Source organism: Phacochoerus africanus, chromosome 9 (assembly GCF_016906955.1).
Source record: "Phacochoerus africanus isolate WHEZ1 chromosome 9, ROS_Pafr_v1, whole genome shotgun sequence".
Lineage (NCBI taxonomy): Eukaryota > Metazoa > Chordata > Mammalia > Artiodactyla > Suidae > Phacochoerus > Phacochoerus africanus.
The window spans coordinates 79,245,757-79,272,803 of record NC_062552.1 but is presented as its reverse complement, the minus strand read 5'-3'; the positions used below and the strand labels follow the sequence as shown (position 1 = coordinate 79,272,803).

Sequence of the window (27,047 nt, the reverse complement as noted above, 5' to 3'; positions counted from 1 at the left end):
CCCCCACTTTCCTTGGAAGGCATGAGTAACAAGAACATGTTTTCTCAAGTCTGTCCCTTCCTGTACCCCAAATTCCCCTTTGTGGTCCTTACCTTGAGGCATGGAGCTCAGCAGAGCCCTAGTCTCTGCTACTTTCCAAGGCGACAATTAGTGAGCTGTCTAAAGCTTCAACCCTATATGGAATGGCTATTACATCTCTTGGTGCACATAAGCCAGGTAATAAACATTACAGACACAAATGTTTCTTTCACCATCTCTCATGTTGATATTACACTATTTCTCCATGAGAACCATATTGGAAGTTTCCTGGGGATTATTTTAACTGTTACTTATTCTAGAACAAATCTAGGGGGAAATGGTTTCAATTTCTGACCTGTAGTGACATATTTATCACTTTTAAAACTCTTTTAGCACTGGCTACTATGAAAATAAAGTTAACACTTTTTAACATGATGGGTAGGTGGTGGAAAAGGTGATGTAGTGTTCAAAGCACTTCTTTAATGGACTCTTGACAGCTTAAATGAAACCCTATAACATGGTTGTTGAGAATGAAGGCTCTGGTGTCAGACAGCTTGGGTTTAAATCCTGGCTTCTCCACTCACTGTGTAGTTTACAGCAAGTTTTTAAATTTCTGTTTTTTTCCGCCTTTTTTCTTTCTTTCTTTCTTTTTTTTTTTTTAGGGCTGCACTCGCAGCATATGGAACTTCCCAAGCTAGTTGTCCAATCAGAGCTGCAGCTGCCGGCCTACACTACAGCCACAGCAACACTGTGGGTCCCTAGCCACGTCTGTAGACTACACCACAGCCTATGGTAACGTCTGATCCTTAACCCACTGAGCAAGGCCAGGGATGAAACCCTCATCCTCATGAATACTAGTTGGTTCATTGCCACTGAGTCATGACAGGAAACTCCATGTTTTTAAATTTTGATAAGCCAGAATTTCGGAGTCGTGGCCAGTGGTTAACGAATCTGGCTAGCATCCATGAGGATGCAGGTTCCATCCCTGGCTTTCCTTGCTCAGTGGGTTAAGGATCCAGCATTGCTGTGAGCTGTGGTGTAGGTCACAGACACGGCTCAGATCTGATGTTGCTGTGGCTGTGGTGTAGGCCAACGGCTACAGATCCAATTCAACCTCTAGCCTGAAAAAAGAGTCAGAATTTCATCTGTCAAATGGGAGTTTAATAAACTCCAAAGAATCTGAAGTTGGTGAAATATAGTGAGAACTGTTTGTGAATGCACAAGAGAACTTCTAAGCCTGCTCTATTCCCAGCCTCTAATCTCTCCATTATAATCTGTCCACTTCATATCTCCCCCAAATGAACACATCAACACACACTCCCTTGTAGAGACACACACACCAACCACACCCACACACACATCCACGCTTAGGTAAGGACTTGCATTCTTGGAGAAACTAGCATTTAACCACTATAAACTACCTTACTTAACAAAATAAACCTTTCTAACTTAGCACAGATTAAAACTCCCAGAAAGGAATAACTGGATCCCAGATCCCGAATCCAAAATCCCTCACCCCATAAGCTCAAAAACTTTCAATGACTCCCTTTTTCCCAATGGGGGGAAAAAAAGCTCCACTCCTTTTCCCCCCAGGAGTTACTCCTATAGCCAGCTTAATTTATATGCCACTTCCCAATTGTGGGTACCTTTGATTCTACCACCTGTTCCCCAATTTGCTTGAGTATAAAGAATGTAAGACTTGGTGAGGTAAGGTTCAGATTTTCAGTCAACACGGGTAGTGGATGAGCTGTGTTTCAAACAAGTGAATAAAGTTGATAATATATCCTCAAGAAAGTTTCCTAAATTCTGGCCTCAGTAACCAGCCTCTGGGCAGCATTTACAGAGCGGACACCAGGGGGTAGCAAAATCTCACTCTCACGGTTCTCAGCACTAATTATAAGGAAGCTGGAGAGTCTGGAGGACTAGAGGGCCCATAAACCATTGATGGAAAAGAGCTCCAGCTCCCTGCCTCTAACTCTGCTGGGAAGATGGTCACTGAGGTTTGCTGCCCTAGATTATTTTTTGACGCTGCGGAGCAAAGGAAGCTTCTTGCTTTCAAGAAGAATGAACACTTTCTCTCTCTTCTTTTCCAGACCCCGTGGAGTGGAGAAAGGGTGGAGGTTAGCATCCTGAGGAGGTGAGAGAAGAAGCCCAACACCTGGGCGACCCCCGCCCCTTTCCCCCAATTCCACTCCCCCCCACCCCACCCCCACCCCTGCCTCTCCAAAGACTGCCCTGAGGCTCTGGCCTCCTGGCTTCGTAGGAACTACTGTATCCACTGCACGACGTTTTCCAAACGTCACCCTCCAGCCCCGCAGCGGCACTTGCCTTCAAGTCCACTGCGGAGTCTATTTGGCTTTCCGATCTTCTCAAATGTCCACCCTTTGGAAGCGCCCCTCCCCATGTTCCCCACCCTTGCAGGGCTTCCCGTTGCCAGCTCAGAGGAGAGGCAAGGCATCTCCCTCCTATGCCTAAGGCTCCCCTAGGCCTCCTGGGGGACCCTCGCCAGGGCTTCGTTTCCCATCCAGACGCAGCGGAGGATGGGTGAAGCTAGAACTTTCTTAACTAGCCTACTCCTTTGTCTACTGCGTCAGATAGCCATCCCCATCGCCCGGAGCCCTAGCGGCCTTGGGAAACTCTCTAACGCCACCCCACAAGAAGGAAGGGTCTGGCATCCAGTATCGGATCACGGGGCTGAATGAGGATCCGGTGGCTTCCCTCTGCTAGCTAAGGGAGAGATCAGGGATGTGGAGGGCAAGGGGCAGCGAGGAAAGAACTCAGAAAACGTCCCCCGAAGTGCACGCCTTAAGTGGAGGATCCTGATCCTGGGACCCTGCGCGCATTCAGCCTGGACGTCCACTCCCCTCCCCAAGTCTTCACCCCAAGCCTTCACCGCTCCCAAATTCCCCCACGCCCCCGCCCTCCCCAGGCAGCACAGAGGAGCCCATTGTCGGAGCCCGAAGGCTCGAGGCTGGAGGAGATGGGAGGGGAAGGAGGAGGGCGGACAAGTCCCTGGAGAGTGGGAGGAATCCCCCGATTTTCCTGTCCTCTGTTCCACCGGAGGCGGGCAGGGGCCTGGGGGATGGGAGAGGGGGGTCTCTTCTGAGCTCCAGGAGCTGCCGAAGTCTGGCAACGGAGGGGAGAGGAGATTCCCGGGCGAGTTAGAATCTAGAGGCTTCCGGCCACCAAAAGGCTCCAGGCCTAGGCTGGGGACCCCAGGGAATTCACGCACGCTCCAGCCTTTGGACTGTCCCTTGGGGAGACTAAACTGATCCCTTAGGGAGCGCGGCGGTGGCGGGAAGAGGGGCATCCTCGGCGGGACGGGCCTCCGAGGGTCAGGGTCCGGGCTACGGGCTGGAGGGCGGGGCGGAGGAGGAAGAGAGTTGCGGGAGAGCGGTGCAGATCGGCTGGGGGCGTCGGGGGAGAGGCCAGAAGCTCCGCGCGGGAGTGGCAGTCCCGACAGGGGGTCCAGCGCGGAGGCAGAGGCGGGCACTGAAGGGCGGGGCGGGGAGGGGCGGCCGTCTCGACCCTCCCTGGCGGGGCCCCGCGGCCTGGGAGCGCGAGCGGGCCGAGCCGCCACCGCGGCCGGAGCTGTCCCCTAGCCAGACCCGGCGAGACGCGAGCGGCGGGAGGGAGGCGGCGGCGCGCCCGGCCCCGCCCGCCCGCCCCAGCGTCGGACGCGGTCCGGAGCCGAGCCATGGTGAGTCCCCCGTCGCAACCCTGTGTCCCCTCCGCCTTCGCGCAGCCCGCTCGGGATCACCAGTCCCCTGCTTGGTGCCTCTTGCTCCTTCTTGGAACTCTTGAGCGCCCTGGGACTCTCCTCCCTCCCATCCCCCCTTCTTTTCTTTGATCTGTCTGCCCCACTGTCTGGCTCTGTCCCCACTGGGTATTGCCCTCACTCCTTTCTTCCTCCTTTTCTCCGCCCCTCCCCCAACCTTCTATAGGTCTCTCCCCCTAAATCCACACACCTCCTTTCGCCCTCTTCGGTCCTGACCTGTGCCTTCCTTTGCAGGATCTTCCCTCCCCCTCCCGGTCCCAGCTCCTTACCCGCGGGGGACCCGTGCGGGTTCGTGCTGCAGCGGCCCTAGAAGGGGCCCGGCCTCGGGTCATGAGAACTGACCTGCTTGGAACCACCATTTTCCATCCCAGTCCCCAGGCCCGGTGAGCCGGGCCCACCCATCCGGCCCTGGGGACCGCCACAGCTGTGGCTGGGCTGGGGCCAGGGACCTGGCCAAAAAGGGAAATTCCCGCGGAGAAAGCGAGGCTGCCTCAGAACAGTGGACAGAATGGGGAGGGGGGCTCACAGTGCCAGGGGGCGTGACGCTGCCAGATCAGACAAGAGATGCGGTGGGGGCGAGGAGTTGCCCCTGAGCTCACGCGGCAGGGAACCGAAGCGCTGTCTCCAGGCGTCGCAGCTGCAGAGGGAAGGGAGAACTGACGGGAGCTCCCTGCAGCCAGCTGGGGACCCAGGCAACAGCAACTCAGGGCACAGGAATCAGGAGAGCCCTGTTAAGGGAAGCCCATACGAACCGGAGTGGACACTATCCTGTGAACTTTCACTCCAAAAGTACTCTCTGAAGAGTCACTGCAGGTGTGGGCACTGCCAGGGAGAGCGCCCACTGCGGGAGGGATGGGGGGGCGCGGCCAAAGGGGCGCTCACAGCAGGGAGTGGAGCGGGGGAGGCCCTGCCAGGGGGCGCTCATCGAAGGGAGTGGAGGAGGGGGAGGAGCACTACCCCGGCTGCTTCTTTACAGAAGGAAGGGCACCCCCTGGCCGAGAGGCTGGAATGAGAAGAAAGAGGAACCGAGCCAGGGAGAGCTGACTCAGTCTCTCTGGTCTCCTCTTTGGTCCCGGCCGGCTGAAGGCCCGGTCTCTGAGCTCCTGCCCGCCGCCTCCCACCCCGACCCCTCCTCCCCTCCTGCCGCTGCCGTTTCCTGTGGCTGAGACTCTCGCTCAGCCATGAGCTCACCGCCCCTAATGGGTTGCAGCTGCCTCGCTGCTCCAGCTCTAGCTCCCCCTTCCAGGCCTCCAAGCGGACGGCCCACTCTGCCTCACCCCCCGCCCATCTCCACTCTCCCCCCCACCCACGCTCCCAGCCCTGGCCGTGTCCCCGGAACACTGGGGGGTCTGTCTGCTCGCCCACACACCTTGGGGCCGGGTCTCTGTGCTGACGCAATGACTGTCGGTCTCTGGACTGGCCGCCTCGCTTCTCAGTCGGTCTGAAAAGGCAGGCAACACTCTGGGCTGGAGGGACTCAAAGGAAAACGTGCAGTTTTGTCCTGAAGGCAAAGGCGGCGGACGGACGGCGGGGTGGGGGTGGGGAGCAAAAGGGAGTAGAGAACTAGATAAACACTTCACTGGGCAGTTAGAGCAAAGAAATCTGATAAAAGGAATTTCAAAGCCACCTTGTAAGAGAAATAAGTTTGCAAAGGAATAGCCTGAGGGGTGGTTGTTTAGGGTGTGAGATGGAGAAAGATATCCAGTTGTTTCACTTAGGGAAGTGAGTCTGGAGGAAGCAAGGCTGACTTTTGAGAGGGTGGCTCCCAGTGCAGGTTGGCAGAGAGGCCCTACAGAAATCAGAAAATGTTTCAGTTCTAATACTTACCAGCAAGCCCTTCTCCTCCCTTTCCTACAAGTTCCTTTTGTGACTTTCTCCTCTTTCAACTGTTCCCACCCACCCAGGTCTTTGTAACCCAATCCCACATGCTCTGGGAATGGGTGATTGCTTTAGAGCTGGTCTGGAGAGGGAGGGGGGGTGCTAGAAAGACTCGAGGCAGATAGCCCTTCAGTCCACCTTCTTCCCACCCAATGACCATCTCTAGCATGTGATTGTTCATGGGTGATGACATCTTCCCTTAAAATGGGGGTTCCTGGATGGTAGGCCCTGTGAGCAGGGACTTACTTGTAGGATGGCTATAAAAAAGGGCTCCACCCTCCCGAGCTGAGACATCAGTGACTGTCCTGATGGCGAGGGGCCTATTTCTTCCTGAGGAGGGCCTAGGCAATCGCTCCAATTTACAAGAAACAGGTTCGGCCCAGATCAGACACATTCACAAAAAAGTCTCCTCAGATCTCCAAAGCCAAGGTCTCCGAGCTGACTGGCTCAGCCCCAGTCTCATCAGCCAGCATTTCCTGCCTGCTGTCTCTCTCCACATACTTTCTATGCAATGGGGCCCCAGGAGGACTCAGCCAGCCTCCAAGGAGCCATGCATGCTTGGGTGATCTCTAGGGATCTGCAGCCTCGTCTTGTCTCTCTTAGGAGCCTGAGCCAGTGGAGGACTGTGTGCAGAGTACTCTGGCCGCCCTATACCCTCCCTTTGAGGCAACAGCTCCCACACTGTTGGGCCAGGTGTTCCAGGTGGTGGAGAGGACTTTTCGGGAGGATGCGCTGAGGTATACACTGGACTTCCTGGTGCCCGCCAAGCACCTGCTTGCCAAGGTCCAACAGGAAGCCTGTGTGAGTGAATGCATCTCTATTTCATCTCCCCTAAGATCCACTGCCTCACCCCAGACACCAGTCAGACCGACTAATTCCCCCCCCCCCCCCAACCGAGATACTGCCTCCCCTCATACTGATCTCCTCAGAGACACTCACCATTCAGATACTAACAGAGACACTCATCGTCCACAGATATTAACCTCTAAGAAATGTAAACTCCCAAAGACCCTCACCCTCTGGGCCCATTCCAGATATTTCCCCCCTTATATTAGCTTTTCAAATTACTGACTCTCCCAGATATGACTCAACAGAGTCAATTCCACAGATATAAAGACCTCCTAAGAGTCTCTGGCTCCTCCAAGATGATGGCATCTGCTGTCCATGTCTTTGTAATGACACAGTTCTTACCCTCCCCCTCATGGAACTAACTTCCTAGAGAAGCTTTCTACCACCAGAAAATGTATCTGTCCCAATCCTTTCCTCTATCACATGCACACCCCAAGATCTCTCCTCCTGTCCTCCTGGGATTTTAACCCACCAGGCATAAGGCCACTCTTGCCCAGGGTATTCTCATTCTAACTTTCCCTTCCTGCTGGTTTCATCAGCAGGGTTCTGAGCGCAGCCTGCCACCTCTCTCCCCAGGCCCAGTACAGCGGTTTCCTCTTCTTCCATGAGGGCTGGCCCCTCTGCCTGCACGAGCAGGTGGTGGTGCAGCTCGCAGCCCTACCCTGGCAGCTGCTGCGCCCAGGAGACTTCTACCTGCAAGTGGTGCCTTCAGCAGCCCAAGCACCCCGCCTGGCACTCAAGTGCCTGGCCCCAGGGGGTGGGCGGGTGCAGGAGCTGCCTGTGCCCAATGAGGCCTGTGCTTACCTGTTCACACCCGAGTGGCTGCAAGGCATCAATAAGGACCGGCCAACAGGTCGCCTCAGCACCTGTCTGCTATCTGCACCCTCTGGGATTCAGCGGCTGCCCTGGGCTGAGCTCATCTGCCCTCGATTTGTACACAAAGGGGGCCTCATGGTTGGACATCGGCCAAGCACATTACCCCCAGAACTTCCCCCCGGACCTCCAGGGCTCCCCAGCCCTCCACTCCCTGAGGAGGCCCTGGGCACCCGGAGTCCTGGGGATGGGCACAATGCCCCTGCGGAAGGACCTGAGGGTGAGTACGTGGAACTACTGGAGGTGACACTGCCTGCAAGGGGGAGCCCCATGGATGCTGAAGGCTCCTCAGGCCTCTCCAGGACCCGAACGGTACCCACACGCAAGGGTGCTGGAGGAAAGGGCCGACACCGGAGACACCGGGCGTGGATGCACCAGAAGGGTCTGGTGTCTCGGGACCAGGATGGAGCACGCCCACCTGGTGAAGGGAGCAGCACTGGAGCCTCGCCTGGGTCTCCCCCAGGAGCTGAGGCTCTCCCAGAGGCAGCAGCCCTGGAGCTATCTGAGCCCCCAGAAGAGACAATGGGGGAAGCCTCTGAGTCTTGCCCCCTGAAGCCAGGGGAGGTCGGAGGAGGAGCAGGCCAGGGGGCTGAAGGGCCACCTGGCACCCCTCGGAGAACAGGCAAAGGAAACAGGAGAAAGAAGCGAGCTGCCGGCAGAGGGGCTCTCAACCGAGGAGGAGACAGTGCCCCACTGAGTCCTGGGGACAAAGAAGAGACTAGCCACCAGGAAGCTCTTGTCAGTCTGTCCCCACCAAATGAACACGAGCTTCCAGGATGCAACCCAGTTAAGGAAGAGCAGGAAGGCTCAGGGAAGCCAGAGTCTGAGCCAAAAGAGGAGCTCAAACCAGCAGAGGAAAAAGAGCCTCGGCCCCTGGAAGCCTGTGGGCCTGTAGAAGAGAGGACCAGAGAGAGAGAGCAGGAGGGACCCAGCCTGGTGTGTGTGGCAGGTGAGATGACACCAAGGCCAGTAGGGCAAGGGCTGGGGTAGCAGGGGGCCCAGGGAAAGGGGCTGAAGGAAGAGCAGAGGTGAGCCTGAGAGCAGAACAGCCAGACCCATCCTCAACCCAGGCCCATAGCTCTGCTTGTGTCTTCAGGACCCACCGATCCAGAAGGGCTCCCGTCTGACCCGCCAGCATCATCCCTCGAGACTGTGCAGGAAGTAAAAGGGGACAGCATCCCAGAAGAGGCTCCTCCAGGCTCCATCTCTGATGACCCTGGTGTAGCTTGGGACTTGATGGCCTCTGGATTCCTCATCCTGACTGGTCAGTGGGCAGCAATGGCTGAAGGGAGCTGAGGAAAGAGAGGCCTCTGGAGTGGGCTGTGGAGGGAGGCGGGGTGGACAGGAGGTAGCCAAGGCCTGCCCCCAGCCAGGATAGCCTGGCCATTTTGTGTCCTCAGGAGGGGTGGACCAGAGTGGGCGAGCCCTGCTGACCATTACCCCACCGTGCTCTCCTGAGGAACCCCCACCCTCCCAAGAGGCGCTGAGCACTGCTCTTCATTACCTGCACTCACTGCTCAGGTAACCGAGGCCCAGCGCTAGCACCCTGCACAATAACTACGGACCATGAGGACTACTAAGGTCCTCTCTCCTCAGGACACTGACCTCTAAGACACCTACTTCTTCAACCCTCAGATTTGCAAGTCATTGATATCTGACCTACTGACCCCTGACTTGCAGAATATCTTCATCAGTCCTCCAAATCAACAGTGCTAACTCAATATTCTAAGACACTATTTAGATGATCAGAACGTTGATTTACTCATTCAATGACTACTTGAGCACCAGAACCTACTAGGCAGCATGTGCAGCAATGGCAGCTACGTGCTGGCATTGAATTCATACCCTTCCAGAGCACAGAATTCCTAACTTCTTAAACCCTGATCCCATGACCCAGTAGCCATGTGATTATAGACTCCCGATTGCTAGGTCACCACCTCTTGGACACACATCCCAGACTTTGGCCCTTTGCCCATTGCCAGGAACTAACTTCTCCTGAGGATGAATAACACTCAAACCAGATTCTATGCTGTTATCCCCTCAACATGCACATGCACACACAAACACACACACACACAGACACACACACACACACACACACACACCTTCCTTGGCTCTTCCTTGGCTCTTCCTTCCCCCACAGGCCTGATCTACAGATACTGGGGCTCTCCGTCCTGCTGGACCTTCGCAAGGCACCCCCACTGCCTCCAGCACTCATTTCTGTCCTGAGTCGACTTCAGGTAATCAACCCTTTGAGACAGTGACTTCTGGATCTTCATCAGTCCTCTTCCTTAGTGACTCTTCCTTAGTGGTCATTCCAGGCCACCCAGTTGCCCCACAGTTTAGGGTTATTCTTATCTGCCTCAGGACTCAGGAGATCCTCCCCTCATTCATCGGCTGCTGCTTCTCACTCATGATAACCCTCCAACTGAACTCCATGGACTTCAGGTTTGAGCCCCTCCCTCCCACCTAGTGCTAATCAGTAGCAGAGAGAGAAGAGGGTGGTTGGGGCCCCAGGCCAGTCCCCAAGTCCCTGTGTGCCCAGGCCAGAACTCCCCTGCCTTTACATGTCTACAGGGTGCTGAGCTGCTGTCAGAGAGTGATCTGAAAAGAGTGGCCAGGCCAGAGGAGCTGCAGTGGGACTTGGGAGGTCACAGGGAGCCCTCTCCAAGCCACTGGGTAGAGACACATCAGGTAAGCTTCACCTCCCCAACCCAGGACACAGGGAACAGACCTGACCCACCAGAGGACATTCTAGGAGAGAGGGCCAATCTGAGACATAACCAAGGAGTTGAGAAAAGTGGTTTCCCTTCCATTCAATTCAGCCAGTATTGGAGTTCCCTGGTGACTCAGTGAGTTAAAGATCCAGCACTGTCACTGCAGCAGCTCAGGTCAGTGCTGTGGCGAGGGTTGGATCTCTGGCCCAAGAACTTTCACATGCCACAGGTATGGCCAAAAAAACTCCCCCAAAACAAAACAAACAAGCAATAAAACCAAACAAGTATTTATGAACAAAGTATTTATACATGTACCCTGAGCTACTGGGAAGATGGGAGAGGTATGTTAAATAAGTTCTTTTTTCTCCCTCTGGTTTTAAGATATAATTGACATACAGCACTGAACAAGTTTAAGGTGTAGAGCATAATGATTTGACTCAACATGTATCATTAAGTGAGTACCACAGTTAGTTTAGTAAATTTCCGTCATGTGTAGATACAAAATTAAAAGAATAGAAAAAAAGTTTTCTTTCTGATGAGAACTCTTAGAATTTACTCTTAACAACTTTCATATATAACATACAGGAATCTCAATTATATTTATCATGTTGTACATCACAGCCCTAGTACTTATTTATCTTGTAACTGGAAGTTTATGCCTTTTTGACTCTCTTCATTCAATTCTTCCTCCCCCTCATTCCCCACCTCTGGTAATCACGAATTTGATCTCTTTTTGATGAATTTGTTTCATTTGTTTTTAAAGTATAATTGACTTACAACACTATGTTAGTTCCTGTTGTGTTAGGAAACAAATAGCGATTTGATATTTCTAAACATTTCAAAATTATCACCATGATGTCCAGTTGTCATCTGTCACCATACAAAGATATTAATAATTATTGATTATATTCTTCACACTGTACATTTTGTACCCATGACTCATTTATTTTGCAATTTGAAATTTGTACCTCGTACTCGTCCTCTCCTGTTTCCTTCTCTCCCTACCCACTTCCCCTCTGGCAACCAACTGTTCTCTGTATTTATAACTCTGTTTCTGTTTTGTTATGTTTGTTCATTTGTTTTGTTTTTAAGATTCTACATATAAGTGAAATCATACAGTTTTTGTCTTTCTCTGTCTGACTTATTTCACTTAGCAGAATATTCTCTAGGTCCATCTATGTTGTGACAAATGGCAAGATTTCATCCTTTTTGTGGCTGAGTAATATTCCTTTGTATGTATGTACCACATAGTTTTTTGCCATTCATCTATTGATGGGAACTTAAGTTCCTTACATATCTTGGCTCTTATAAATAATGTTATTAACATAGAGGTGCATCTATCTCCTCTAATTAGTGTCTTCATCCTCTTTGCATAAATACTAAGTAGTGGAATTGCTGGATCATATGGTAGTTCATTTTTAATTTTTTGAGGAATCTCTCCACTGCACCAACAGTACATGATTCCCTTTCCTGCACATTCTCACCTACACTTGTTATTCTGATAGATGTGAGATGATATTTCATTGTGGCTTTTTTGTTTTTCAGGGGTTTTTTTTGTTTTTTTGTTTTGTTTTGTTTTGTTTTGTTTTGTTTGCCATACCTGAGGCATACGGAAGTTCCTGGGCCAGGGATTCAATCCGAGCCATAGCTGCAATCTATGCCACAACTGGATCCTTAACACACTGCACCGGGCCAAGGATTGAACCCTTCATCCTCGCAGCAATCTGAGGTGATGCAGTCGGATCCTTAACCCACTGTGCCATGGCATGAACTCCTTATTGTGGTTTTGATTTGCATTTTCATGATGATTTATAACATTAGGTATCTTTTCATGTGTCTGTTGGCCTCTGTATGCCTTCTTTGGAAAAAATGTCTATTCAGATCCTCTCTCCATTTCTTAATTGGGTTGTTTGTTCTTTTGATGTTGAGTTGTATGAGTTCTTTGTATATTTTGGATATGAACCACTTATAGGATATATTGTTTGCAAGTGTTTTTTCCCATTTAGTAGGTGGTCTTTTAGTTTTGTTGATTATTTTCTTCACTGTGCAAAAGCATTTTAGTTTGATATAGTCCCATTTGCCTATTTTTGTTTTTGTTTCCCTTGTTAAGGAGATGTATCCAAAAAAATGTGACATTCCCTGGTAGCTCAGTGGGTTAAAGATCCCGCTTTGTCACTTATGTGGCTTGGGTCACTGTTGTGGCTCAGGTTCAATCCTTGGCTCAGGAAGTTCCACATGCTGTGGGCACCACAAAAAAAAATAATGATACTAGGGCAGATGTCAAAGAGCATATTGCTTATGTTTTCTTCTAGAAGTTTTATGGTTTCAGATCTTATATTCAAGTCTTTACTTCATTTAGAATTTAGCTTTGTGCATGGCATAAGAGAGTAGTCCAGTTTGATTCTTTCGTGTGTAGTTATCCAGTATTCCCAGCACCATTTATTGTAGAAGCAGTCTTTTCCCATTGTATATTCTTGCCTCCTTTGTCATAGATTAATTGACCATATGTGTGTGGATTTATTTCTGGGCTTTCTATTCTGTTCCATTGATCTTTGTGTCTCTTTTCATGCCAGTATCATATTGTTTTGATTACTGTAGCTTTGGAGTATAGTTTGAAATCAAGGAGCATGATATTTCCAACATTCTTCTTGCTCAAGATTGTTTTGGCTATTCAGGGTCTTTTGTATTTCCTTACAAATTTTAGAATTATGTGTTCTACTTCTGTGAAAAATGCCATTGGTATTTTAATAGGGATTTCCTTGAATCTGTAAATTGTCTTGGGGAGTATGGTCATTTTACAATATTAATTCCTCCAATCCATGAGCATGGTTTATCTTTCCATTTGTTTGTGTCATCTTCAGTTTCTTTCATTAGTGTCTTATAGTTTTCCAAGTATAGGTCTTTCACCACCTTCATTAGATTTATTCCTAGGTATTTTATTCTTTTTGATGCAATCATAAATGAAATCGTTTTCTTAATTCTTTCTCATAGTTTAGTGTATAAAAATGTAATGATCTTTGTTTATTAATTTTGTATCCTACAACTTAACTGAATTCTTTAGTGAGTCCTACTAGTTTTTTGGTGGTGTCTCTAGGATTGTCTATGTATAGTATCATATAATCTCAAATGGTGACCACTTTATTTCTTCCTTTTCATTTTGGATGGCTTGTATTTCTTTGTCTTTTCTGATTGCTGTGGCTAGGATTTCCAAAACTATTTTTAATAAAAGTGGCAAGAGTGGGCATCCTTGTCTTCTTCCTGATCTTAGAGGAGATGTGTTCAGCTTTTTGTCATTGAGTATGTTAGTTGTGGGTTTGTCATAAGTGGCCTTTATTATGTTGAGGTACTTTCCCTCTTATTTTGTTGAGTTTTTATCATAAGTGGCTGTTGAATTTTTTGAAAAATTGTTCCCACATCAATTGAAATGATCACATGATTTTTTTCCTTAATTTCGTTAACATGGTCTATCATGTTGATTGATTTGCAGATGAACCACCCTTGCATCCCTGGAATAAATCCCACCTGATCATGGCATATGACTCATTTAATGTATTGTTGGATTTGGTTTGCTAATATTTTGTTGAGTGTTTTTGCATCTATGCTCACCAGTGATGTTGGCTTGTAATTTTCTACTTTTGCTTCTTAATAAGTGGCATATTTTTGGTGGGAGATAAGTCAGAAACAACCAGAGAAGAGTGCAAAATAGTGTCACTGAAGTTTTAGAAGGAACTGAGAGTCAAGAAAGGTTGTTTCTGGTTCCACGTGAACTTGAACAAGCTATTGTAATTTATTTCTGGAGATGGTGCCTTTCTGTACCTGCTCCCTGCACCAACATTCCAGCCTCAAGATCCTCAACCGTGAAGTATACTAATTGTGATATAATCTCCTATCCTATGAATCTAAATGCTGTGAAGTATTCAAGAAAAAAGATATGAATATGGCCTGACCTGAGTATTAAAACTGGTTTATAACATGGTCTCTAAACTGTGGCTCAAAAGGGAACTGAATCTGAATAGGCAGGGAGGAGAGTTTTATAGGGTGAAGATCAAGTGCAAATGAGGGAAAGGAGATTCATGTTTACTACGCTGTAAAATGTGCCAGGCCTAGCTAGCTGCTTACCTAGCATCATCTCTTTAAACCTTGAAATCTGGTGTCTCATCATGACTTTACAATTGAGGAAACCGAGGTTCAGGTAGGTTTCTGGACCTGCCCAAGGTCATACAGTTAGCAAGAAACAAAGTAAAGAATTGAATCCAGCTTTGGCCCCATAAAAAATCTCTGGGGCTGCCGCACCTCCAGCCTAGGGCTTCAGCTCTTTATCCTAAACTCTGTCCCTGGACCCCACCCCTGTGTGTTTGTTTCAGGAAGTGGCAAGGCTGTGCCGCCTGTGCCAAGGTGTGCTGGGCTCTATACGGCAAGCCATTGAGGAGCTGGAGGGAGCAGCAGAGCCAGAGGGAGAAGTATGAAATGAGATGGGATGTGTTGGGGATGGGTTGGGCTGAGCTGAGGGCTTTCTGGTGGAATCCCAACTGTCAATTTCTCCCTGTCCCCCAGGAGGTGGTAGGAATGCCTGAGCCCTTACAGAAGGTGCTGGCAGATCCCCGGCTGACAGAGCTGCAGAGGGATGGGGGAGCTATCCTGATGAGGCTGCGCTCCACCCACAGCAGCAAGTATGAGGGGTGGTGTGTGAGGGCATGTGGATGTGGGAGATGGAGACACAGCAGAGGGCTGCCAATATACCTTAGCTGCCAGATAATTCTTACTAAGCATGTATCTGGATAAGTATCATGCTTTCCCACTTATCTCATAACCCTCACGACATCCCCAGGTGCCAGTTACAATTACAGATGGGAACTGGGGTGGAAGGTCCTGTGTAGTGCAGCAGGTTAAGGATGGTTGCATTGTCACAGCTGTACGCAGGTTACAACTATGGCCTGGGTTCAGTCCCTGGCCTGGGAACTTCCACGTGCCACAAGTGAAGCTAAAAAAAAAAAAAAAAAAAGACAAAAAATAGATGTTGATTTGGAGGGTCAGAAATGTTCAGGAGTTCCCTTCATGGCTCAGTGGTTAACAAACCTGACTAGTATCCATGAGGATGTGCATTTGATCCCTGGGCTTCCTCAGTGGGTTAAGGATCTGGCATTCTGATTCAACCCCTAGCTGGGAAACCTCTATATGCCGCATGTGCAGCCCTCAAAAGACAAAAGAAAAAAAGAAAATTTCAAGGTCTTGGCCAAGGCTAGTCAGTAAATGAAAGAGTCAGGACTCAAATCCAGGCACATACTCTCATGTATCCAAGATGGGATGGGGTTTAGGGGAGGCTTGACAAGGGAAGGGGTTCATTCTAGCCCCTTCCTTCCCCAGGCTGGAGGGCCCAGGCCCAGCTACACTGTATCAAGAGGTGGATGAAGCCATTCATCAGCTCGTGCGCCTCTCCAACCTACATGTGCAACAGCAGGAGCAGCGACAACGCTTGCACCAACTCCAGCAGGTAAGTCAGAACCCCCCCATGCTTCTTACTCAGACTGGGGGCCTGGCCTCCAGCACCCTCTTTCCCACTGATACTTAGAGTTGATGGTGTTCTCCTAACGTGGCTTTGTTGAATGACCTTCCTTTTCTCCTCATCTTCCCTAGAGGTTGATCATGATCCATGTTAGATTCAATAATAGGGAGCTAGCATCTCAGTATGAGCAAAGAGAGGCCATATCTCCCCCTCCCACAGTTTTTTGTTTGTTTGTTTGTTTTTTGGGTTTTTTTGTTGTTGTTGTTGTTGTTGTTTTTAAGAGCTGCACCTGCGGTGTATGGAAGTTTCCAGGCTAGGGGTTGAATTAGAGCTGCAGCAGCCAGATCTGCCACAGCAGCTCAGAATCTGAGCCACACACGCAACCTATTCCACAGCCCATGGCAATGCTGGATGCTTAACCCACTAAGCAAGGTCAGGGATCGAACCTGCATCCTCATAGACACTAGTCAGGTTGGTTACCACTGAGCCACAATGGGAACTCCTCCCCTTCCCACTGTTGATGTTGATCAAGGATCCTTAGAAATTGTGAGAGATGCTCAGTACCCCAGGGGATTCTAGGAAGAGCCGACTGATTCTGAGTACCTACCTCTTTAGCTTAAAAATAACAAACATCTATTGATACCAGCTCCCTCCACCACTTATGCAATCTAATACCCAAACCTGAGGCTGGAAAGATCCCACACTCCTCCACATTGGAAGGAGAGGACAGTGGAAGTCACTAAATGTCTTGGAAACCAAGGCCTCTTTGTGGGGAAGATTGAAGGATAAGGTTGGCTTTTCTGAACCTTGGTTCTTCTCTCTTGGGTTATGAGCTCCATAGGGATTTGCTCTCCACCCTACCTTGTGGGGTAGAGGGGCCTTTGAAATCTGACTGCTCCTCCACAGCTTCTAAGTGAGGCGAGTGAACACCTCATGGGCCTGCGTGTGGGCTCAGGTGAAGGGTCATCTCAGGGTCAATGTCAAAGGGGATAAGGGCAGAGATCTCTGTTCATGAGATTTCTGCATAGTGGCTTCCTCCTACTCAGCACCCAAGGGTTTGTATCTCCTATTGTTTGTTTGTTTGCTTACTTACTTGCTTATTAGCTGTATTCCTCTTATTTAAAAACTGTCAGCACACAGGATTTAGCATCTCAGGTGTTCAGCTTGAGTTCTGCTCTGCTAGGAGTGAGATGTTGGTCAAATATTGAAGCATCTCTGAGTTCCCAAGACCTCATCTGCAAAATGGGGATGATAGTAAGGCTTACCTCACAAGGGTGTTAAAATGATCAAATGAGTTCAGCAAAGGATTGTAGAAGTGGTTTGTTGTTGGCACAGGTTATTGGGAACATTCTCAGACTTCTTGTCCTCAGGCTGTCTTTCCCTAGCTTCCAGCCTTTCTTCAGAGTAAAGTCTTACCATCCCTTTTTGGTCAAACATCTCAGAACCAACATGACAGTTCCTCGAGCCCCATAATAGGCAACTAGAGCTAGACACACACACACTCACACACACACACACACACACACACATGCACGCATACGCATGTCCTGGGCTGTCCAGGCTTGATCCTTGGGACCCCTGCCCACCAGTTACTAGGCTCTATGAATGTGAAATTTTTCCTGGCCCTCGGTATCCAAACCACCCTCACCCCTTCATCCTGCATCTGGCTCACACCACTTTTATCTATTTCACCTCCAGGCATAGCCCTAAAATGCTCAGGGCTTCCTACCAGCCCAGCCTCCCCTTCATTGGTGCTTTGCAGAGATCTCTTACTCACTTTCTCACTTGACCTTTGTGGAAACTACCACCATTCACTGTTACCATTTCACCTTACACCTGAGATGAAATGGTTCACCCAGGTTCTACAGATTGTGATGCTGGGTTTGAGCTGGATCTCAGCTTTTCTTTCCACTGCACAGCCCCCTTCACCCTCATGGCTCTGTTTTCCCACCTTGTCTGCCTCAGGTGCTGCAGTGGCTCTCAGGCCCAGGGGAGGAGCAGCTGGCCAGCTTCACTGTACCCGGGGACTCCCTGTCTGCCCTGCAGGAGTCAGAGCTGCGATTTCGGGCTTTCAGCGCTGAGGTTCAGGTGAGAAGGGGGAGAGGGGTGATGGGGGGGATACTTGGGGAGGGAGGGGAGACTGACTGTGACTTGGGTAGGGGGGCAGGTCTGAGTGCAGCCTCCCTTCTCCAGGAGCGCCTGGCTCAGGCACGGGAGGCCCTGACCCTGGAGGAGGACACTGCCTCCCAGAGGGTTCTGGATATTTTTGAACAGCGCCTAGAGCAGGCTGAGAGTGGCCTCCATCGGGCTCTGCGGCTACAGCGCTTCTTCCAGCAGGTATGTGCTGAACCTCTTCCTTCTATGCCCACCACTACCTTTCTTCTGCCTGGAGAAGCTGATCAGGTAGTTGTTAAGAGCAGGGACTTGGAGGAGTTCCTGTCATGGCTCAGTGATAAGGAACCTGACTAGTATCCATGAGGATGTGGGTTCCATCCCTGGCCTTGGTCAGTGGGTTAAGGATTTGGCATTGCCATGAGCTGTGGTATAGGTCATAGACGAGGCTCAGCTCCTATGTTGCTGTGGCTGTGGCTGTAGCTGTGGCCAGAGCTGCAGCTCCAATTAGACCCCTAACCTGGGAACCTCCATGTCTCAGGTGCAGCCCTAAAAAGACATGGGGGGGGGGGACCTGGGAAGCCATCTCCTGGGCCTTGACCCTCGGCTCTGTCACCTACCTGATGAATGACCTGGAACAAGATGTGAAATCTTGTGGCACCTACCTTACAGGGCTGAGTGTGGATTATGTAAGCAGTATATAAAAAGTACTTAACACAGAGCCTGCCACTTGTACATTCTGTGTATTTTATCCAGGCCTCTGTGTCTCCAGACCAGCTGAGAATGACGTGTGATGCTGGGACAGTGAGGGGAGGTGTTCTGAGAGGACTGGGGGGTGATGGTCCTTGGGAAGCCATCAGCAAAGGAGGACAGGAACTGTCATCAGGCAGTGTGTGGGAGCAACTCAGGACCTCACTCCCTCCTCTCCCCATTTTCAACCTCTTTGGCCTTATAGGCACATGAATGGGTGGACGAAGGTTCCGCGAGGCTAGCAGGAGCAGGGCCAGGGCGGGAGGCAGTACTGGCAGCCCTGGCCCTGCGGCGGGCCCCAGAGCCCAGCGCTGGCACCTTCCAGGAGATGCGGGCCCTGGCACTGGACCTGGGCAGCCCGGCAGCCCTACGAGAATGGGGCCGCTGCCGGGCCCGCTGCCAGGAGCTGGAGAGGAGGATTCAGCAACTGCTGGGAGAGGAGGCGAGTCCACGGGGCCACCGACGACGACGGGCAGACAGCGCCAGCAGCGGAGGGGCCCAGCGGGGCCCCCACAGCCCCTCACCCAGTCTCAGCTCCCTGCTGCTCCCCAGCAGTCCTGGGCCACGGGCAGCCCCGTCCCACTGCTCCCTGGCCCCCTGTGGGGAGGACTATGAGGAAGAGGGCCCTGAGCTGACTCCAGATGCAGAGGGCAGACCGATGAGGACCGTGCTGATCCGGGGCCTGGAGGTCACCAGTACCGAGGTGGTAGACAGGACGTGCTCACCCCGGGAACATGTGCTGCTGGGCCGGGCCGGGGCGCCAGAAGGGCCCTGGGGAGTAGGCACCCCCCGGATGGAGCGCAAGCGAAGCATCAGGTGAGGAGACTCAGCCTCGCTGGTGCCCAAGAGGCAGCCCCAGCTGCCCAGCAGGGAAAGCATATGACATTTTTGGGGTGGTGACTTCCTCTCATACCCAACCCACTGTCACTCCTTGTTGTGCTTGCAGCGCCCAGCAGCGCCTGGTGTCTGAGCTGATTGCCTGCGAGCAGGAGTACGTGGGCACCTTGAGTGAGCCTGTGCCACCCCCTGGGCCTGAACTGACCCCTGAACTGCGGGGCACCTGGGCCGCTGCCCTGAGTGCCCGGGAGAGGCTCCGCAGTTTCCACCGGACACACTTTCTGCGGGAGCTTCAGGGGTGTGCCACACACCCCCTGCGCATTGGGGCCTGCTTCCTTCGCCATGTGAGTGAGCCTCTAAGACACCTTCCAGGGCTTCTGCCTTCACATGTCTCAGCCCCATCCTCTTGTCTCTCCTTCCCAGGATCCGTCCCCCAATCCCACCCCCCACCAAAATGCGTGGTCCAAGAAGCTGGGGCCTAGTGCTATTTGCTGGGCTCCTCTGGATCTACTCAGCCACTGTGTTCCTGATGTCAAATGCTGCCTGGCTTGCGCTCTCTCCATGGGAGCCTGTCCTTCTCCAGGCAGATTGAGTGCTCCCTGGTGGCCTGTCCCTCCTTTGGGCTGCACAGGATGTGCAGGAGGAAAGGGAGAGGCTTGTCTGTGTGGCCTCACCAGGGATGACTTACTGCTTCCTACCGGTACAGGGGGACCAGTTCAGCCTTTACGCCCAGTACGTGAAGCACCGGCACAAGTTGGAGAATGGTCTGGCTGCCCTTGGCCCCCCAACCAAGGTAACCTTTTCTCCATCCCTCATGAGAACGAAGGGGCCAGGAAGACCTGAAATCCACCCAACCTCAAAATCTCTCAGGGTGAAGAAGCTTTCCTGGGAGTTCCCGTTGTGGCTCAGTGGTAATGGACCCGACTATTATCTATGAGGCTGCGGGTTCAATCCCTGGCCTCACTCAGTGGGTTAAGGATCTGGCATTGCTGTGTGCTGCATAGTAGGTCACAGACGTGGCCCAGATCCCACGTTGCTGTGGCTATGGCTATGGCTGTGGCCAGCAACTGCAGCTCCAATTCAACCCCCAGCCTGAGAAATTCCATATGCTGTGGGTGCAGCCCTAAAAAGTGAAAAAATAAAGCTTCCCTTGGTGGATGTGCCCAGAAATATCACCTACCAATAATCTCCCAGAGTTGCTGAGGGTGGGACAAGCATTAGACTGTGAACCAAGTGAACCTGGGTTCTCATCCAATCCACCTAAGGGACTCTGCACAAGAATCTTGATTCCTCTGGGCCTCTGCTTTCTAGTAAATGGGGGCAGTATTCACTATATCTAACTAAGTGCTCTGAGGATCCAGACACCACATCAAAAGATGTAAAAGGGACTTCAGAAGTTAAAAGTCAGAGAATACAAAGGATTATTTGTATTCTTCCATTCTTCAAAAAATAGGGAGTCATGGCTCAGTGGTTAACGAATCTGACTGGGAACCATGAGGTTGGGGGTTCGATCCCTGGCCTTACTCAGTGGGTTAAGGATCTGGCAATGCCATGAGCTGTGGTGTAGGTTGCAGATACGGCTTGGATCTCGAGTTGCTGTGGCTCTGGCGTAGGCTGGCAGCTACAGCTCCGATTAGACCCCTAGCCTGGGAACCTCCATATGCCGTGGGTGCAGCCCTAGAAAAGACAGAAAGACAAAAAAGAAAAAAAAGAAAAAAAAAAAAAGCAGATGGTTGACTCCTCGGCAGGCCTCCTACCTCCTTTCTTTCTGGGGGAAGGTTTCTCACCTTACATTTGGGTGTATCAGGGCTAGATCTGCCCCTAAAAACCAAAAGGACCACCCATCTTCCCCAAAGAGCTCATCTCCTACCAGCTCCATCCCCTCCCCTCATTCCTACCTGTTTCCTCCTCAAACTAGGGCTCCGTGGAGGGAGGCCCTCACCTGCCCCGGGCCCTGCAGCAGCCCCTGGAGCAGCTGGCCAAGTATGGGCGGCTCCTGGAGGAGCTCCTAAGGGAAGCTGGGCCTGAACCAAGTTCTGAGCGCCAAGCTCTTGGAGCTGCCGTGCAGCTGCTCCGAGAACAAGAGACCCGTGGCAAAGACCTGCTGGCTGTGGAGGCGGTGCGTGGCTGTGAGGTGAGGCTGTGGTTCCTGTTACTCCAGCTCATGCTGTCTATCCCTGTGACCTCAGAAGCAGTGTAGGCTGGTGACCAGACAAGTAGACTCAAGGTCAGAGGGCCCCAGGCTATAATTTCTAACCACCTGGATAGCATTGATCAAGAACTTCACAGGGCCTCAATTTCCTCATCTATACATAAAGAAGCTGTGTCCTGCCCAGCATTCCATAATCCTGTATCTGCCTGTGTTTTCCTGTTCTTTTCCTAATTCTTATCACTATCTACCCTGAACTTTATCCTATATCTCAGTCCTTAATACATACCTTATTCTCCTCTCCTTAGTCTCTTTCCTGCCCCGAGGTTCCAGAAGAGGTTGGAAACCTACCTCCTCTGGGACTGACCTCTCTCCTTTAATTCTTTGCTGATTCTCCTCCTGGGGCAAAATGGTACCTTGGTCCCCAGCATTGCAAAGGCTTACCCATTAAGGCTGTAAATCCTACTATGTGATGTACTCTCCGTCTTCAGAGGGAGGGCTGTGTTGCTGGGGCCAGGTGTGCCATGCATGGATTCTAGGCTGAAGTCTCTGATTTCCTGACTTTGCCTGAGAACCAGTGGATTAGGCCCCTTGTGCTATAAATCCCGTCTTCACTCCCTGTGTAATAGACACAGAGGGCCCTGTAGCCAATGACCTTTTCTCTTCCTTTTTCTTTTCCCAGATAGATCTGAAGGAGCAGGGGCAACTCCTGCATCGGGACCCTTTCACAGTCATCTGTGGCCGGAAAAAGTGCCTTCGCCATGTCTTTCTTTTTGAGCATCTCCTTCTGTTCAGCAAGCTCAAGGGTCCTGAAGGGGGGCCAGAGACTTTTGTTTACAAGCAGGCCTTTAAGGTACAGTGCCTAAGGGCAGGGGTGGGAGGAGCCACAGGGATGGGATAAGAAGTCATATTCTTTTGTTGGTTTGTTTTTCTGCCTTTTCTAGGGCCACTCCTGAGGCATATGGAGGTTTCCAGGCCAGGGGTCTAATCGGAGCTGTAGCCACCAGCCTACACCAGAGCCACAGCAACTTGGGATCTGAGCTCCGTCTGCGACCCACACCACAGCTCACGGCAGCACTGGATCCTTAACCCACTGAGCAAGGCCAGGGATTGAACCCGCAACCTCATGGTTCCTAGTCGGATTCATTAACCACTGGGCCACGACAGGAACTCCAGGAAGTCATATTCTTCTTGGAAACTCAGGATGTTCTAAAAATTCAGTCCCAACCCAGCTTCAGAATCTGTATCATCTACAACAGGCTCTGGCATGTAATCAAACGTCAGGTTAGAATGTGAGGTGACAGAAGTCCTTGTCATTAGTCTACTCCATGGGGTTTTCCTTGTCATTCATGCAGGAGATTCATGAGGCATTCTAAGCCAGAAAGGAGGAGGATCTTTTCCATTAAGAACACACATGTCAGAGTTCCCACTGTGGCTTAGTGGTAACGAACCCGACTAGTATCCATGAGGATGAGGGTTCGATCCCTGGTCTCACTCAGTGGGTTAAGGATATGATGTTGCCATGAACTGTGGTGTAGGTCACAGATGCGGCTTGAATACCGTATTGCTATTGCTGTGGCTATGGCTGTGGCTGTGGCTGGCAGCTATAGCTCCGATTCAACCCCTAGCCTGGGAACCTCCATGTGCCATAGGTGGGGCCCTAAAAAAAAAGAGAGAGAGAGACAGAACACACATGCCTTCTGAGTTAGGAATGTCCTTGGGGGGTAAAGGACACTATAAACATAGCTTAACGTGATGGAACTAAAGAACCCAAGAGAGGGAGGCCTTGCTTTCGAGAAACAGCTTTGCTATCCAGATAAACATCACCAGCAGTCTAGTCCTAGATCAGCCAGTGTGGTATGAACATCAACAGTGCAAGGGTTTCTAGACTCTGTACCTCTGTACTAGTCACAGCAGTCCTAGTATAAAGAAAAAAGCCTAGGTTTGGAATAATATAGCCTTGGGTTTAAACTCTCCTTCTCTGCTAAGCTTTGATAAGCCCTTGGACAAGTTGCTTTGTGTGTCTGGGCACAGCCCCCCTTCTGTAAATCATGGTTGTTATGAAAACTAAATGTAGAGTACTTGGCACATGGTAGGTGTTGAGCAAACATTTACGGAGCATCTACCAGATGCCAGGCTAAGTGGAGAGCTTTTCCACGTGGTACCATCCTGCCAGGATGCACTCCATCTTCACCCACTCTCCTCTGCTCTTTCTCAGACTGCCGACATGGGACTAACAGAAAACATCGGGGACAGTGGGCTCTGCTTTGAGTTGTGGTTTCGGCGACGTCGTGCACGAGAGGCGTACACTTTGCAGGCAGCCTCACCAGAGATCAAACTCAAGTGGACGAGTTCCATTGCTCAGCTGCTGTGGAGACAGGCAGCCCACAACAAGGGTACTGGGACAGAGCTGGACAGAGTGTGCTCGGGGTCAAGGTTACGGCAGAAGTTTAGCTGGAGAGTGTGGAGACTGCCCAGGAAGACAGGGTGTAGGATGGACAATGACTTCTAAGAAGATTCAGAATCTGATTTGAGAGAGATTGCTGAGATAGAAATTAATCTAAGATGCATCAAAATGGGAAAGGAAACCAGCAAATTTCAGGGTGGTAAGAGCAAATGGCTGGGCAAGAGAGAGTGAGAGGGTGCTCCTTGGACCCACCTGCCAGACCTTACTTGTTGTATTACCAGGACTTGTTTGTTAGTTTTGTTTTGGGGGAGGTTTTTTGCTAGTCTTTGTTTTGCTTTTAATTCTCTGAATCCCATTCCACTCATTTGAAAAATGGAAAGCAACATCTATACCTCAGTGTGATAGGGAGGATTAAATAAGGTGATATATATGGAAGCAGTTGATAAACTGTAAAGGTATGTAAAAATGTGGGTTTTGCTCTTAATGCCCAAGCTAAAGAGAAGAAGGTGAGTATCAGAAGAGAAACTGGGTGGCTGGAATGCCAGATGGGCAGGATACAGCATATAGGAGAGAAGAGACAGAAGTGAGGGGCAAGTCGAGGACCACCGTCACCATCCACGTCCTAACAGTCAACAGGAAGAGTAACAAGGGAGACCAGAGGAATGAGCGGGAAGAATGAGAGTTCGAAGGAACAAAGGGGTTGGTAACAGGGTCTCTGTTCCCTAGAGCTCCGAGTGCAGCAGATGGTCTCCATGGGCATTGGGAACAAACCCTTCCTGGACATCAAAGCCCTTGGGGAGCGGACGCTGAGTGCCCTGCTCACTGGAAGAGGTGAGGGCCAGAGTGCTGGGGGATGGCCCCAGAGGTCAAAGCCTTGAGAGTGAGGGCACAGTGCAGAGGCGTGGTGGAAAGTGAGGAAGGGTCATGAGTGGATATGTCTTCCCAGCAAGTGTGGGACTGACTGGGAGGCCCTCTATGAGATGAGGGTCATTTCAGGGAGCCAGGCCCTCTATGAAATGAGGGTCATTTCCCACACCAGCACCCCACCCCTCAACCCCCCACTCTCTGCAGCCGCCCGCACCCGGGCCTCGGTGGCCGTGTCTTCCTTTGAGCATGCCGGCCCCTCCCTTCCCGGTCTCTCCCCGGGAGCCTGCTCCCTGCCTGCCCGCGTCGAGGAGGAGGCCTGGGATCTGGACGTCAAGCAAATTTCCCTGGGTGAGGCACCTCTCAAGGGGTGGCTCCCAACAGCTGGGTCATCATGGTGATGTTCAGGCTGCTTGCTGCTGAGCAATTCCTTTCTCTAGCCAAGTAGCCCAGTTGCCATGACAACTATGTACAGCTTCCCCATTGCTAAAAGAGCCTTCCATTTGGTTGCTAGGGTAATGCTTACAGCAGCCTGTTGCTAAGAAGCACTTCCTCTGTACCTCTCTCTCTAGCTCTTCTTGGGTTTCTATGGAAACTGCTTCAGCTTCCTGTTGTACCCTCCTGGTTCACCACGGCAATCTTTATAGTTTCCTGTCGCTTCTTCCCTGGTTGCTCTAATGATGCCGCTGACAATTTCCTGCCTCTTGGTAGGGGGGTTCTCTTGCAACTGGATTGCTATGGTGACTTACAGCTTCCTGTTGCTATGGAGCTTTTCCTTCCCTGATGGAGCAGCCTGGTTGCTTAAGGTAATCTAGAGGGGTTCTATACCCTGCTCTCACCGTAGCTTCCCCTCCAGCACCAGAAACACTTGACTCTTCTGGAGATGTGTCCCCAGGACCAAGAAACAGCCCCAGCCTGCAACCCCCACACCCTGGGAGCAGCACTCCCACTCTGGCCAGTGGAGGGATCTTAGGGCTATCCCGGCAGGTGAGTCCTCTGCAACAGGGCTGAAAATGGGGTGGTCTCTTGGGCCACTTTTGGCGGGCGGGCTCTTCTGATCATTCAATCCATAAGGGGCAGGAGGACCAGTGAACCTGTGCTCCCAGCAATGCTAAAGGCTGGATGGATATCCTGTCTGGTCTGCCTTTCTCCTCTCCCCCAGGCCTGGCTGAGAGAGATCAAGGTTAGAAGTAAAAAGGAATGTTTAATAAGGAGCGTAATGCAAGGGTGCTAGAAAGGGGAGAATGCCAACAGCCTGGTTTGGACTTAGATTAAATCAGCAATATTCAAGAACTCTGGGGAAGAAAGCAGGGCAATTTAATGGAGAGGCTTGGGAGTGGGAGAGAGGTTATATATGGAAGAGAATATTTCTTATCCTTTACATTCACTGCAGTTTCTCTTCCCTTAGAGTCATGCCCGAGCCCTGAGTGACCCCACCACGCCTCTGTGACTGGGTGAGTCGGTGCCCTCTTTCTGCAACATCCAGCATCCTTCCCTCCTGCATGTACCATCCTTCCTTCCCCCAGCTGCTTGGGAGTCAGCTTCTTCCCTCTCCCAGCCCATCTCCCTCTTCTCTCCCGACTTCTAAAGAAGATCCAGAACTTGGCTACAGCCCCTCCTCTCAGCACACTTTAGGCTGGGATGGTGGGGAGGTGGGGCGGGGGGACATAGTAAAGGACTGGATGCACATTGAGTTCCTTCCCTCTGCTTCCTGGACAGAGAGGAGGTCAAAGGACCAGTGTGTTCCCCTGCTACTGCTATCTCTAGCTCTCCCCAGCCAGGTGCCTTCCTGCAGGAACCAGAGTGACCACACTTGCTTGTCTTCATACCCTGGAGGTGGGGAATGTATCCCCCGTTCAGTCCTTCCCCATCCTGGGCCACTACCGACTCCCAGGACACCGTTCCGTGTCAGCCCTTCCCTGACGGCCTGTGTTCTCCCTTGGGTCCCGCCCCCGACTCTCCCTGAGAAGACTCATCTCTGCCAGGTCAACTTTAGTTCCTGGTGACTCCATTCCGGGGTGTCATAGGAAACGAAGCTATGCAAACCATTACAGAAGAGTGGGGCAGGGAACTGCAAACTTTTATATATGTAATTACTGTTATTATTATAATACTATTGATATATTAAATATATTTACTCACACTTTGTCTCCAAAGAGCTAGAGCAGAACTCGGGGTTGAGGTGATACCACTTACTTGAATACTTCCCTTCACCCACCCATTAACTATAACACAGAAAATAAAATCAAGGCTGCAAGGTACCCTGTACCCCTTACCCACCAAAAGCTGGGCCTGGGCCTGGGCCAATGTGT

At 51.1% G+C, this 27,047-nt stretch overlaps 1 protein-coding gene across 6 annotated transcripts; it reads left to right on the top strand.

Moving 5' to 3' along the window:
* Positions 1-3,569: 3,569 nt before the first annotated feature.
* Positions 3,570-26,878, top strand: ARHGEF40 (Rho guanine nucleotide exchange factor 40). 6 transcript variants are annotated; one of them, XM_047797191.1, is made up of 24 exons: positions 3,571-3,718; positions 6,278-6,475; positions 7,100-8,345; positions 8,493-8,660; positions 8,797-8,917; positions 9,540-9,636; positions 9,764-9,844; positions 9,974-10,090; positions 14,478-14,573; positions 14,668-14,783; positions 15,478-15,604; positions 17,582-17,704; positions 17,810-17,953; positions 18,684-19,294; positions 19,425-19,659; positions 20,022-20,108; positions 21,234-21,449; positions 22,147-22,317; positions 23,683-23,860; positions 24,598-24,702; positions 24,943-25,086; positions 25,580-25,722; positions 26,144-26,189; positions 26,455-26,878. In XM_047797191.1, the coding sequence occupies exons 1-23, from the start codon at positions 3,716-3,718 to the stop codon at positions 26,183-26,185; spliced, it is 4,569 nt and encodes a 1,522-aa protein (XP_047653147.1). In that variant the 5' UTR covers positions 3,571-3,715; the 3' UTR covers positions 26,186-26,189; positions 26,455-26,878. The 6 variants fall into 6 exon arrangements, with proteins under 6 accessions (XP_047653149.1, XP_047653152.1, XP_047653147.1 ...); XM_047797193.1 differs by having other exon boundaries at positions 3,570-3,718; positions 25,592-25,722; positions 26,144-26,878; XM_047797190.1 differs by having other exon boundaries at positions 26,144-26,878.
* The last annotated feature ends 169 nt before the right edge of the window (positions 26,879-27,047 follow it).